This window comes from Atractosteus spatula, chromosome 5 (genome assembly GCF_055471065.1).
Source record: "Atractosteus spatula isolate fAtrSpa1 chromosome 5, fAtrSpa1.hap1, whole genome shotgun sequence".
Classification (NCBI taxonomy): Eukaryota; Metazoa; Chordata; class Actinopteri; order Semionotiformes; family Lepisosteidae; genus Atractosteus; species Atractosteus spatula.
This window is the reverse complement of record NC_142710.1, coordinates 55622625-55637768: the sequence shown is the minus strand read 5'-3', so window position 1 is coordinate 55637768 and position 15144 is coordinate 55622625. Positions and strand designations below refer to the sequence as shown.

The 15144-nt window shown below is 37.8% G+C and overlaps 1 protein-coding gene across 1 annotated transcript in view; it reads right to left on the bottom strand.

Moving 5' to 3' along the window:
- The window catches only part of plxnd1 (plexin D1), a 60372-nt gene extending 46796 nt beyond the window's left edge, over window positions 1-13576 (bottom strand). Inside the window, exons 1-3 of the mRNA XM_088916525.1 lie at window positions 11492-13576; window positions 5203-5379; window positions 1869-2000 (exon numbers count right to left, since the gene is read on the bottom strand). Coding sequence (XP_088772651.1) covers window positions 1869-2000; window positions 5203-5379; window positions 11492-12721 — 1539 coding nt within the window. The 5' untranslated portion in view covers window positions 12722-13576. The remainder of the gene's footprint in view (window positions 1-1868; window positions 2001-5202; window positions 5380-11491) is intronic.
- Window positions 13577-15144: the final 1568 nt, after the last annotated feature.

Here is a 15144-nt window from a genome sequence, read left to right as displayed (position 1 = left end):
TTCGAAGATGTGAATGTCTGCAAGGATCGCTTATCATTTCCACATTTAATTCTCTTGACATTGGTATTTGTAGGTCCTTGAGTGAGAGCCAAAAGTGAAAATCCTTGAGGGATCACAGCAGACAGGACCACAGTAAACAGTAGACAGTTTGTTTCATAGATTGGGAAGGACTGCATTCATATAAGAAAAAAAAGAGTGCTTACAAACATTAGCAAATAAATAACAGCAAGTAAATAAAAGGGTTATTCAGTGAATTGACTAAGAATTCACTGAAGGTAACTTGCTGGACCAAGAATAATCTTATGCAGTAGGTGAAAGAACTCTGCAAAAACTCTTAGCAAGTCATGGACCTTTACGGCACATAATCGCAAAACTGAAAATGTTATCATGTTCTTACTAATGAAGCTACTTTCACTCTGTCACTGTTTCTCGCCTCTGGTACTGGGTTGCGTTACCCATACATACATAAATGTAGCTCTTATTCCCCTTATCTTATTTTTCTGCCAAAACGGTGCTACTAGCAGTGACTGCTGATCATATCAAACACTTAGCTCATAAAAGCCTATGCCACGGCCAAAGTGTGACCCCTTCTTTCTCACTTGAGAGGTGTGTACAATACATTTGAGCAGCTTGCTTTATTTTCACCCAGATGCCGATAGACAGAATTTGTAGATCTGCGTACAGAACTAACAGAGCTCTTAATTCAGCTTTGCGTTAGCCCCACCCCCGACACACACACATCTCCCATAAAGTGAAAAAGACGAGGGTCTGAGTGGAAGTCCCCTCTGAACTTTAAAATGAGTCGCCCCACAGCCCCAGCTTGCTAGCCTCCACCCCCAGAAAATTGAAAAAGGCTCCACCCCCCTGAAAAATGAAACAACATTATTTCCCAACATTTGGTGCTGATAATGGTGCATCCCATTATCAAGCACAATTGTGCTTTCTGGTATCACTGCTGGCTGGGCATATTTGAGTTGACTTAATGTATTATTAGTATATATTATTTTAGCTTCTTAACTTTTATTTTATTCTAATAAATTAGTTAAGCTAATTATACACTAGCTAATTGCAAGTCTCCTGTTGTCTTTTTTTAAACATTGCCCTTGTTTGCCATGTCAGAGCCATCCTGTGGTTTGACTCCTTTATAAACATTTAATATTATCACTGTTTTAACTATGATGCTTGGTCATCACTTTGGTCACGTACTTAAAAACCAACACCGCTACATGGGAGGAAACAGGATGTAACAGTAGCAGAAATAAAAAAGGAAAAACTGGTCTTATACCAATGAACATCATGGTGTCAAGTTAGATGTACACACAGCAGCTTGACAGTTTTTAGTCAGTGAGTCACTACTGTGTTCTAGTAATGAGCCATGAGCTATTATAGTCTGGTATTATATTACAGCTTTGTATTACTATATAGTATTCTTTTATATTTCCTATAATGAATGATGAAGCCATCAAAGCTGATAGCTTAATAGCTGATTCTGACATTGAAATTAATATTCTTACAGTCCAAGGCTGCTGTAAGTGCTGTAAGATTGATATTATTGTTATCTGAAAACTACAGAAAGCAAGCTGGCTGTTTTGGAGTGAGTGACAAACACTGTGGAGCATTTTTTTATTTTGATTGCATTGGTCCTTCACCTGACATAGTTCCTCTGGTATTTGAAAACTATAATTTTAGAAATTGCAGAATTCCACACTTAGCATACACTGTACAGAGAACACTTAAAAGAAACCCATGTTTATCTAAGCTTTACTAAAAGCAAACCCATGTTTCAATCATTTATTAATTCTGACTTTCTGTTACATTTGGATAAAAAAATGCATTAATAATAGTGAATGAGTGAATAACAAACTCACCTGACGAGATGTCATAAGATAGAGGTAGTTTCTATCGCTGGGGTCAAAGATCATGATATGATGAACTGACTCTCCTGCTGCTACTTTCAGAGAGCTCTTATTGGCCAGTGTCAGGTTCCTAAGCAGGTTAAGCTACAAAAGAAAAAATTGACTTAAATTATATTAATAATTTTTTTTTATTCAGTTTCTCAAAACTGCGGAAAAAGTAGATCAGAGCAAATTACCCTACTTAAAAAAGTCTGAAGTGTGAAATTAAATTGCAGGTTTTCGGTTTCCTGTCTTCCATAATTTTTTTAAATCTTGTTTTGCTTTTGTCTGTTATTGTGTAGAACATTCTTTTACAAATTCTGCTTTGCTTCTTCAAGCTTAAATGAAGGGTGATATTTTTATAAAGTTATAATAAAATATACAGTATGTATATATATGATTAGAAACAAAATCACCTAGGTAACTTTTTCTCAGTATAATAAATAGCTGTTTCTGTTTTCTAAAAAAAAAATACATTATATTTTGACAATTTAGTAACTTTGTGAATTTTAAAACACCACAAACTAAGAAGGTAGGACTCCAGAACATTGAATGTCAACAGGTTCTGAAAACCATCCCGAAGGATTATAGTTGCAAACCAAAATGGCAGCATTCATTTTACTCAAAATGACCTGTGCTGAAAATGATGTGCTGCATCTAGGTCACAAGACTGGCTTTTTATTAAGGGACTGTGTCTGAAGTGGTCACAGAAGGTCAAATAGTACACGCTTTCCTGCATGTTTTGCAGCCTGAAGCCAGAAAGCCTCAGCCAAAATTAAATTTAAACCATTAAAATGATGTATTTGAAACAACAATAGTTATATCTCACAAGACACGCACACATCCAAGAAGATTTAGTAAAGAGATAATAGGAACAGAAGCAATTGCATCTCAGAAAGAGATAACGAGCCAGACACTTTTAAACCTGAAAGCAGACACAAGATGACTTTGAAAGGTTTTTGCTCCAGAGCAAACTTTGCTTCCCCTTCATTAAAGATAATTGTGAGATTAGAGGGAAAATGACAGATGCCACATTTTGTGAAGATCTCAACTGGTATTTTAACCCAGGTAATTTCTACACAAATACATACACATATGAAACAGAACATAAATTAACAGCATGACATAATTAATAATGGATACTATGACACCTTTTTAGACAGAATATTAAGAATCCTCTTGAATGGGCACTTGTATTATGCAATGCATGGCCTGCATGAACAGAGAGATTTCTATCAATTTTCTGGCCACAACAATGCACCGGACAGTCCCACATATTAAGCATCACAACCTCAAATAGAGACGAACCTGATAGAATTGCTTGGTATTTGGCTGCATATCTTGCTAAACCATGCTAAACAATGTGGAAATCCATGTGAATATGTTCAAGCTATTCAGGCTGCTTACAGTGACTCCACATATTTTTGGTGTTCCTAATATTTTGTTGAATTCATGTACCATATGAATAGACCAATGACATTTAAGTGCAATAGTGTGCGTCTTTGTCTACAGTATTGTCTCGGCTTCACTCTCTAAGTCCAACCAGTTCAATGTTATCTGAGCAGGAAACATGACTACTACCCACTCATGAGCTCAGGCTACACAATGGTGTTTTCACACTATCTTCCATTAGGGTGTCGTACTATCGTATTAGTACTACCGTACTGCAAGTAAAAAGGATCCGTGAAAAACCTGACTTACACAAGTACAGCGTGATACTGCCTGTACTCTTTTGACTTACCTTTGGAATCGCTAAAGCAAAATATTTCACAGTACACAATGTGGTATTTTATAATCCTCATCATCACTTTTTAGAGTGGAACTTTATTGATAAAGTTTCCTGCTTTCAATCTGAGATATGTTTCTGCTGCAAGGTGAAATCTGTTGTGGTCACCATCCGTGGCACTCTTTCTGCACTGTTTTTGTCAGCCACTCCAGACCAGTCCTTCACTTAAGTCTGTTGCCAGTTTGGCTTGAGGTTCTGAGGTCAGTGAAACAGACCAGCTATTTGGCATCCAATTCATTTTCAGATGTAGAGGAACCAAAATTTCAAAAGCTCTTTGCCATTTCTCAGACATTGCCAATCAAAAGACTGCTCACCACTGTTTCTGCTAAAGAGCCCACGCAATGAGTCAGCTTTTTTTTTTGCATGGCCTCTGGTGGAGATCTTTTAAATGTTCTGTTGGCAACGTGCCCTGAGACAATGGTTTGTATCCTACTTTTCAGATTTTACAATAGCAGTCACATTTCACGCACTATTTGAGCCGATCTGTGTCACTGTTAATGTGACATCCCACAAATGAAGGCTCTCTAATGAATCTGATCATATCGCAAAATGGTCCCTGTCCTACAGCCTACAGTACATATCTTTCATATCCTAGATATGTATTATGTGAGAGTTGCTGAAAAGAAATGTAAGGACAAGATACTGTATTGATCAGTACCCAGATTGCTTGAAACTAATTAAAGGGTTTTGCAAGCAAGCAAAGCAGAACTCTTTTGGCTTTTTCTGTTACACTGTTGTGAAATTTGTTTGGCTGTTACTAGAGTTTTCTTTTGGTCTCACGATAATTATCAATTACGTATACAACTGTTCAGAGTTCTCTGTGGCACTGTGCCATCCAGCTCATACAGGTGCAGTTACAGAAATGTGCTTTCCCACGTCAACAAACTCACATTTCATTATGAATACTAAAATGATGTTGAATATAATGTAATATTTATTGACATTTACAGTTTCTATAGCAACCACTAAACTCTCACCCTCAGAGCCAAACAGTCTTTACACAGTGTGGCTCTGTTACACTCAGGGACTTTTTGAGTTACACTCACAAGTTCACATTTTGCAACTTTTTTTTGAAGTCACGGACAGATTCTTTGTTTACGGATATTCTGAGCATTTATGGTACAACACAAGTGAAATTCGTCAATCAAGAAACTAGTCGGTTGGTACAGGAGTCATTCCACAAGTAGCCAAACTTCTTGAAAGTAATAGGAGGTGGAATCATGCTGCTACTGGGATAAAAAGAAGTTGAAATTCTGAAAGTAAGCTATTAGGTGAATCAGAAAACAACTGGGCAATTTGTATTACATTTAATGAGAACTTGTTCTTTTTAGATAAAGATATGCCATAAGCTGCAGATGTAAGGCTCTTTCATTTTCCAAATCATACAGACACTCTGTAAATTGACTGTATCTGACTCTGATTTTTTTTGTGTTTCAACTGTAACATATTTGTGAAAAGAGAAACAACAGAAACCAGACAAAACAAGAAGTCCAGATTTTCTTGCACCTCTGCTGACCATACCTTCCAAAGCCTGCCACTGGCGGTCCCAAGGAAAACCACAGAATGGGTGTGAACACTGTCAACAGCCACTGAGGTCAGGCCCACTGATTCGAATATAGGGGTGGCCTGTAGGGGCCTGCGGAGAGCCAAGGGGTGCTGGAGATGAGCAGCCCCACAGTCCAGTTGTTCCATCTGCAGCTGAAGAGAAGATAGAGGAAACAGTTTTTTTTTTACAGCAAATACAGTACAAAAGAACCGCATTCTGCTGAACACTCAACTGTGAAATCTCACTCTGCTCATCTCAATCTAAAATCTTTGCTGTAACAAGAAATAAAGGAGATCAAAGTACATCATTTGCACCATAACTGACGCTCAGTCCGGACTTGTCTGGATTTGTGGACAGTATCCTATGTGGGACTGGGAATGAAATAACTAACGATAACTATGTGATTTGGCTTATTTCTATATTTATAGAGTACTGCTTTCTAAATGTATCATTCGTCACTAATATTCCTTCTTTTAGACATTCTTTCTCACTTCTCATTCCCATTTTTTCTAATGCTCTTTCTTTTGATCTCCTTACCCACCTCTCCTTTATATTCCTGCTTCATCTCTTATTTTCCTCAAACCAGAAAAAAGGTCCTAAATGTCAAAATGTTGCATTTTTTTGTCTTTTTTCTACTTTTCCGTGTAGTCTTACCCTCTGCTTGAGGGGAGCATATCTATTCATGTCTTTTTCGTCTAATGCTTTCTTGTAGTGACCATACAAGATCAATAATGGGGAAGATGCTTCCATGGACAACAACACTGCACCAGAGAGGAATTAGATGACGATCGTTAAATTGGAATCATTGATGAAGACCTGCCTGTGTGGAAGGACACAGTGCATACCTGCATGAGGTTGCTTAGTAACCACTACCACCATACATGGGACTGAACCAGTCATGTTCACCCTTGTGATTGTTCTATATTTTATTTATCCACAGTGAACAGTGTTTTCCAACACATTTACTTAATTTAAGTCAGCTATCTTTATATTATTATTGTTGTTGTTGTTATCCAAGGTACCTTGTAATATAGGAAAATCACAAAGTGTAAATACAAGGAACACGTGCAGTTATAGTTAAGGTAAAGTCCATACTAGAGCCACCATGGCTTATTGGGCCAGAGATAATTCTGGTTCCTGTAGCATTAAGCAGACTAGAGAGCAAACGACTCCCACACCAGTCCAGAACTTATACAGCTGGATGGACTGGAGCTACAAGGGAAAAGCACCTCTCTCAAAGTACAGCAGCAGTGTCTGTAGTATGGACTTGAATCCACAACCTGACTTAATCATTACCTTATTTCCCATTTCTTCACAGTAAAGGCTTATCCACTACACCACCTCCATAGTTATATTACTGTATATGAAATTATAATTAAAATTGTATATACAGTAGATAGCATGGATACAGAGCTGTGTATGTATATCAGTGAACGCACAGACACTCAATAAACTTTATAGGAAAGACAGAAGCTTCTCTCTCACACTCTCTACATCTTGACTTAATCATTATTTTCTTTCTCATGAAGTAAGATGTTCACTGTCATCATTCCAAAAATGAAAGCTACATTACCAAGTAACACATGCGCCTAGTCAAAACAGGGATAAAAATCTTTCAAATCAAATGCAGCATTTCGGATCCTTCTGTTGGTTTTTGTTTTTGTAAAGTCCCTCATGATTGTTGTTTATTTGAACAAGTTAAATATGTATAGTATAATATATTAAGCTTTTCAGCAGCACTAACTTGTTTTTTTTCTCTGTCAGAACATTTTAGGATTTTTTTTGTGCATTATATGAATTAACAAAGAGATCCACTAAATGCTATAATAAAGTCAGCCAGCTAAAGAGATTCATGGCATTTCTGTATTAGTGTGATGAGGGTGAAGTGAGTTTAAATATACCCCATAGGTTTTACTTTGTTTTCCTGCTATGTTTTTATACTACACTTTGTTTTTATACTGTGCTTCTTTGGCTTTGTTTCAATGCTGCGTCCCATTGCTGTGACAAATTCACTATGTTTCTTTTTTGTTAAGAGAAAAAGATTGTAAGTCAGAATCCTGTAGTCTACCACATTAGTTTTCCACAAAAGAATCAAAAGGTCTTTCTTTGCCAAAAATGTTGTGGCATTTTTTTCTATATACATATGCCTTCATGCAAATACTAAGCATCTCAAAGATCTACAGCAATCACTAAACATGAAAATTCCTCTTGAAAAGCCTACTGTGACAACATCACCATTACAGGCAGTTTGAGCTGTCTTAACTGTAGATCTTTATTGCAGCCACTCAGTCTCACTTCCCAAGAAAGAAGTAATCCCCTATTCTTCGAAGTATTCCTATGAACAGAAACACCATATGATACATGTTTTAAAGAAAATCAGAACTTCTGGGCAAATCTGCCATTCAAAGGAATATGAAGTTAAAAAAGCAAGAATAAAATCTATTTTAATATTTTTATTTTAGTTTAATATTTTTCAATGCCCTCTCCCTCACATACCCACACCTACAGTATATCACATTTCACCTCACAAACGCTTGCAATCTGTAAGGATAACTGTTCTTCAATATTGTAATACTGTACATCTACGTTTCTCTTGTTTTCAGATGACATTACAAACCAAAAGTCTTGAAAATATGTACTATAGATAGAACTTGACTTGTGTGATTGCTGCCTCCCTCTCACTCACCAAGAATTAGGAGGCCAAGCGAGAGCAACACATGTTAACAAATTAAATTTTAAGACCTGTTTGCATAGTTAAGTAGTATCAAACCCAAAGTGAATGGCAGGGGAGCGAGAATATTTCACATTTGTGTTGAAATATAGTCACTGAGACATATATCACTCCTACAGACTTGTTTTAGTCTTTATATTATGTTTCTTGTGTTTTGCTCCAGGGTATTGAAAAGATAATATGAATAGGTACGGTCTAGCTAAAGAGCACTGACAAATACAGAAAGATCCTGGGTTAGAATTAAGTTTTAAAATGTAAAATCTCATCTTAAATGTGTTTTCCATGGCCTTAGATTCTTAATCCTTTTCTAAATTACAGTATACCTAGTTTATTGTATATTATGTAGACTACTGTATCTACAGGATTGTCTAATTTATACAAAGTGTCTTAAGAATGTCCGGTTTTGAAAGGTGCTATACAAAAATAAGATAGACTTATTGAAAAATCCTCATTCAAAGGTATGATCAACTATCTGCTTTTCTGGGTGAACAGTGACTTATTCATACCATACACACATTTTTTCATCGCACCAATATCAATTTATCGAAGCACAAAAAGAAATGAATAAGTAAACAGCGAATGAAGCAAAGCAGGGTTCTTAAACAATTTCCTTTTTTTGATAACTAAAAAGGGACCTCCAGTCCAGTCTGTTCCTGCACACTGTCAGAGCTGAATGAAGAGACGTTTTAAGAACGATTTGACTCCGCTTTTAATCAAGGTGGGATTAGATTTACTGCCTTCAGGAAATGTAGGTTTACATTTCTGTATTCTGGACCGAAGACGGCGTGTCAGTGAAACTGCATCAAAGGTTATTAATATTCACTTGATGAAAAATAATCTGTTCACATCACATAGACATAATAATTCAGCCTTATGCTTTCGGCTGGCTCTCGGCTACCGGACGGCTTGCTTTTTCAGCTGAAACCAATTATATCATGCATTTAACAAGCGAGGCAATACCTCCTTTCTTTTTTAATTCCCATGCAAACAAAACGTAAATAATAACCAAGAGTGTATATTCAAACGGAACTTCGGTTAGATACTTTTCGTGGAAAGTAAATTGAAAATGAGAAAAACAGCGATTTTGTATTGGCGTGAATTAAAAATCTGCTCCCACACTAATTCTCTCATTTTCACCAGCACTGCTCCTATTTAATCAGTGAAGAGTGTCATGTTGCACAGCAACTCATATTATTTAATTGTATGGTTACTGTATAATTGTATAGTTCTGCAGAAATAGCATTACTTCTAGGAAAAGAGAGGTAGTCAAACTAGTATAGTTTAGATTCACGCAGATAATGCAATATTTAGCAAAACTGTGTTGTAATACTTCTGTAAAACATGGTCTTCTTCATATAGCATTGATTGTGCCTCTCCATATTATTTACTGACACTTCTTTGGAAAAGCAAACTCCTAATTTGATTAAATTAAGAAAACAGATGTTTCATCTTTCCACTGTTCAAATGCTGAGTCATATATCAGTATTGTGATACGTTCGAATTTTCGTTTTGTTCGCCTTTCTTATTACAAAACAGGTGTAAAATGATTGTTTGATGCAAAACAACAACAACAACAACAACAACAACAACAACAACAACATTATTTAACACTAGATTAACCAGTATGTTGTCTGGTTATTAACTGTGGTTGGTTCCGTCAAAATACAGAAAGTGAGGAAAATACAGAAATGTGAAAACATCTTTTGGTACAACGCTGATACACTATCAGTAAAACAGTCAACTACAGTTTGTGTAACTTTCAGGTTTCGTGAATATCTTCACAGCACTTAAAAATAAACTATTATTTTGTACATAAAATATATCCTTTGATAACCAAAGGTTTGTGCTCATTATAAAGAAAAACTACTTTACTACAGTTATAAAAAGAAATGAGCAAGCTATTTTAATAACAATATTTTAGGCAACGTAGCTGTTCACAACAAGAAAAAGGGTTAACAGACCGCTGCTTTTTTCAATTCATTATGAATCACTGGTGGAACTGCAGACATTTCTCTATAGTTTACACATTATTCAGATCCAGCTGAGACATGATTGTGCTATTTCGTTTAGGAATAAGACGACTTGTCATTTTAAAAAATCTATGTTATATATATGTTAATATATTTACAACTTCTGAAACAAATAAGTTAAAAAAAGCACTAGCCGGTGAAACGCTGCTGGTCTTAAGCACGACAGAAATGCTTCCTAAATTGTCACTGTCAGCAACGGTCTCTCTATCACACAACACTCCAGATGCTTGCGGTGGCGGAGTCTGACCTTCTTGGGTTTTAAGAGAGTGTTGGCAAAAAGTGACTCGAGAAACTAATTTGTGCCTTGTGAACAATGGCATTATATGATGTATGCATGGGCTTGTGGGCGAAAGAGGTTTCGGATACGATCGAGTAGTTTCCAAATAATGTTATGTGAACTGTTATGTCTAAACGTACTGTAGGCTGTCTTGATAGTGTGGGAATCTCGCAAAATTTATGAAGCCGTCATCGGAAAGCTTTTTTTTTAATCCACGTGAAACTTTTTTTTCCCCGAAATTCACAAAATAAAAAAAGAATTTTCGAAAAATCATCAAAAACAAGCATCTTTGTGGGGAGGAATCCCACAAAGATGTACATACACATCCTCAATCTCTTGTTCGTTGAACGCTTATTGTCAGAACACTTCAGCAAATGTTTTGTTTCAGGCTGACTCTTGATTGCGGTCAGTTTCGGTAATGCAACCGAAAAAAACATATTTCTACTTAAATGAATATTAATCAGATTAAATTAAATACAACTTCTGATCTTTTAAGAGGAAAAAAAATAATTCTTAGCGGGGGAACCAGTTTTGAACTCCGCCCTTTCAAAAACACGCAGACTATTAGTCCACAAAATTTCACAGACCCCGCTCCAGTTCCCACAACCTCCAAATACTTTTGGCAGCTCTTTCTCGCAATAGCATAACCAAAGGCAACCGCGTGATCTGGGAGAATGTCTTCTCCGGACAGCTTAGTTATGATTCATCCTTCGTAAAATGTAACGGCTGGCAACAAAGAGCAGAGTGAATTTCACACAAGTGTAGTTAGCACAAATCACAGCAAATGGCCCACACATTGCACACAGCGTACTCCACAAACATACTGTATACAGTAGGTTATTATTGTAGTGGGCGGTTAGCAAAGAAAGCGTATCTCAATGTATTTAAACACGTGCAAATGCAATTAAAACATTCCTTTAACCAGCGAGTTACATTGGTAGCAACATTTTAAAATCGCACTGTGTAATCACACCTTGCAGTTCTCTGTGTTGTGTGCTGTATTGATACTTCATGAACAACATTCTCTCAAGCACAACAAATCAAGCCTCAAGTGTACGGTTTCGAGAAACATAGCCGGCTTTTCTGTTTCAGATCATTAAACGGCGCACCGCAAATGCTTATTGCGCTTGCGTTGTGCTAATGGTTTTGAGTTTTACATTTTTCAACAATAAAATAATTGGCAAACCACAGATTTAACCGCTTGCTTTCTGAGATATTTTACTCACCACAATTTTTTGTTTAGCGACGCACTCCGCTCCAGATCCTTGAATAACACTGTCTAGCACCTGCACATCTGGAGAACCAGGTGAACTAGAACACTTTTTTCTGCCATCTCTGATAACTTTTTCAATTTCAGAAAACGGGTAGACACACAAAGCAGTGTTTTTATTGGATTTTGCAAAAACTCCGAATAAGAACTCCTCGGGGTTTTGTTTGTCGGAAACGTAGATCCGTGCCGGGTACACTGACACAATCCTATTGTAAATGTTACCGTTGGAGCCGCACTGTAATCCCATTTGGATGTAGGACTCGGTAAGCTTCCTGCTTTCTGTAGCCGACTTTCGTTTACTTTCACTGTCCAGGCAAATTCTCGCCAATATACTGTTAGGATGATTTTCTTTCTGGCCCTGATTGGCATCATTGTTAATTGCGATGTAAGAATAACTCTTCTCGATAAAGGCATGGACAAAGCTCAGCTTGTTTTTGGTCTTGACCTCTTGTTTTATTTTGAAAACGTTGTCTTCCGAGGGGTTAATATCATAGGTGAAAAGCTTGGACAGGTCGTTTAAGTTGAGAGACCTGATGGCTATCTCGGGGGTGTTTTCGAACCTCAAGTCTTCTTTTGTATAATTTTTCGGAAAGAAAGGGGTTCCCACCCCCGTGTAGGTGGCCCCGACCAAAAGCCGAGTGTTCCCCGCAGGGCCCCTGAGAATGAGTCCTACGGTTGACGCGTTGGGGTGGTTGGCGGCGATATTCAACATGCTTGGGAAAACGGTCACCTTATTCTCACCCTGCGGGGGGAATTTTACAGCGATTTCAGAAATGTTCCCCAGTTTCCTCAGCTCACAAAATCCTTGGTACACCGATCCACACACGACGACAACCCCCTGCTCCTGGTCGAGCTGCAAGAGTTTGTTGTAGTTGTCAGTCTGCACTTTGGGGTGCTCGCAAATCGTCTGGGGCAACTGCGGTGCATGGCACAGCAAGCTGTCGTTCACCGGCCCGGTTTTCTCTTCAATTTCGAGGCTTAAAGTCCCGTTCAGTTGATAAATTCTGTTAACTGTCGCCAGATAAACCTTTCTGGAGTGTTCATCCACTGCGAAATTGTTGGTCTGCTGGAGAGACGTGAACTTCTGCTGGAGCTGCAGCGCACAGCCAAAGTGCTGGCGAATACTCAAACAGGAGACCAGAATCAAGACGCCAAGAAGTAGAACAACTCTGTCCGAAGGAGGCATTTTTCCTTCTTGCTGGTTTTAGCGCGTAATGCACTGAGGGGTGCATTGAGCAAGAGAAAATAATGTGTTCTTCACTATAACAATCCAAGAGGAAAACCTGTTTCCTGCTTAAACGCCTAAACACAGAATGACGTGATTAAGAGTCGTGCTTCCTTTTTCTTAAAGCAGCAACCACTGTCAGCGAATGATCTTGCCCTTCAACACTTCACAGATTACTGATACCGCAGGTTCCTGTACCCAGGGGACATTTTTAGATGCAGGGCTCTTTTTCTTTTTTCGAATGTTTTTTTTTCTTTTCTTTCGCTTGTGCGAAATAAAAAAAAGGCAATTCGGGGAGATGAATAATGCAATTTACCACATTAGACGAAAAGTCTGAAATGGCCGTAATGTGATCGGGTAATTTTTGGCGACGCAACAGGTTTTGTTTAAAGGAAGGCTACTAAGGCACACTAGAACAATTCTGTATATGTTATATAACTTGTAACGTTCAAACTTCATAATGAGACATTTGAGATAGAAAATTAAAAACATGTATCCATGCTATCTTAAGGACAAGCTTTAGGTGATTGTTGTGGGCAATAGTAGTTGACAAATATTTCTAACAGCGTATAATCACTCTATAAGGGGCTATGATATAGCCTACATAAAACAGTCGAAAAGCATTGGCAAAGCGATAAGGTGAGAAATACTGTGCAATGCTTTATAATAGGACTAAACCACTAGACCACAATTATAAATCAACACAGAGGTGCCTCCCTAGAAACAAAACGCTTGTGCTTCAGGCGTTCACTGTACAATCTGGTACAACGGATAGTACATAGAAATGTATTAAACCTTTATTAAAATATATTCCTTTGTGCAACAGTGTATACAGAATGTGTTTTTATGAATTCTTCAGCCTCGTGTGGTTAAAGAGACAAATACATTTAGCTTGTCTTAGCATTTAATGGAAGCAGTGTATTTCCTAATTATTCACCTCGAGCTAATTTCACTTTTGACCCCCCCGTCATTTTACACCTGCAGGCTGTCTTGGGTTATTCACTTTGGTGAAGGTAACACAATACAGTACTACAAACAGCTCAACGAAAGTGTATCCTATTCAAAACGTCCTCAGACACATTTTTTTCTAGTTCGCTAACATACTGTATGCGAAGCATCCCTTCAAATGTAAAACACAATCATTCTGTTTAATGCTAATAGCCGATGTGCTTCGCGACTCCTCACACAAGTGGTCTAAGATTAGCGGAAACCTTCCTCAGGTTAGCACACCAATTTGTTTCAGAACTGGTAAAGCAGACTTATCTGATTTCCCTTATTAAGGCGAAGGATGTTTGCATTGTAACGACTGGCCACCAGTATTTGTATCGTCTTGATAAGGCAGGCTCATTTAAAAGCTTTTTATGATTGTGCTTATTCGTTAAGTGGGTTAAAATTAGAAGCCAGCCAGATACCCAAAACGTGGCAGAGCACACTCGGGTTATTATGCTGTCAATTAATTCAAAGCGAATGGACCTCCCACAGTGAACGTGTACTAATAATCCCTAAATACGGAAGTGGGTTATATTTGAGAAACAACAGGTTTCTTCTGAATCAAATTGGACAAAAATAGTAGGGATGGATATCCCTCGTCCAGGAGAGCCACAGCCTTGCTGATCCACCCTTACAGAATCAGGTTCCAAATAAATGTAACACTTTCGTCTTCAGCACCTTAGCTGGCGATTTAAGTGATTCAGTATTTAAGAGATTTCAACATACTGTACAGTACTGGCTCCTTGTATCTCTAAAGGTACATATACATCCATTTGCTAAGAGCTTTATCCAATATAGGGTCCCAGAGAAACCAGAACCTATCCTAGCAAGTAGTGGACACACTGACACAGACACGCACACACACAGCAAGATGATTTTCCCAGAAGTCAATTAACCTTCTAGCATTTCTTTGGACTGTGGATGGAAACTCACATGAACATGGAGAGAACATGCATACTCCACACAGATAGTGACCATGGGCCCCAGTCCTGCACGGCAGCAATGCTAACCACTACACCACCGTGCCACCCTCAAGCACCACAGTTGATCAGTTTTAACTTCCTTGAATCCATTAATTTTCTAAAGTAGTCCAATGTAATTATTTACCATAGTGATAGTTTAAAATTAATGGTTTAAGGCAGATCTATTTTATGAGATCTTGATCGATTATGCCTCTTTAAGTTCACGGTGACTATCCCTACAGTATGGCATGATGTAAAACAATGTGGTCCAGAAGGTCGGGTTTATTTCAGATTAGATGTTATTAACTTTAATCAGCTTATTATTAACATAATCGGACCAAAACACCAGCTTTTAACAGCTCTTCAGGTGCTACTGCTTTAAAAAGGATTTAGAAAACGTATAGGCACATCATCAATTAAGGTGTGGAGTTG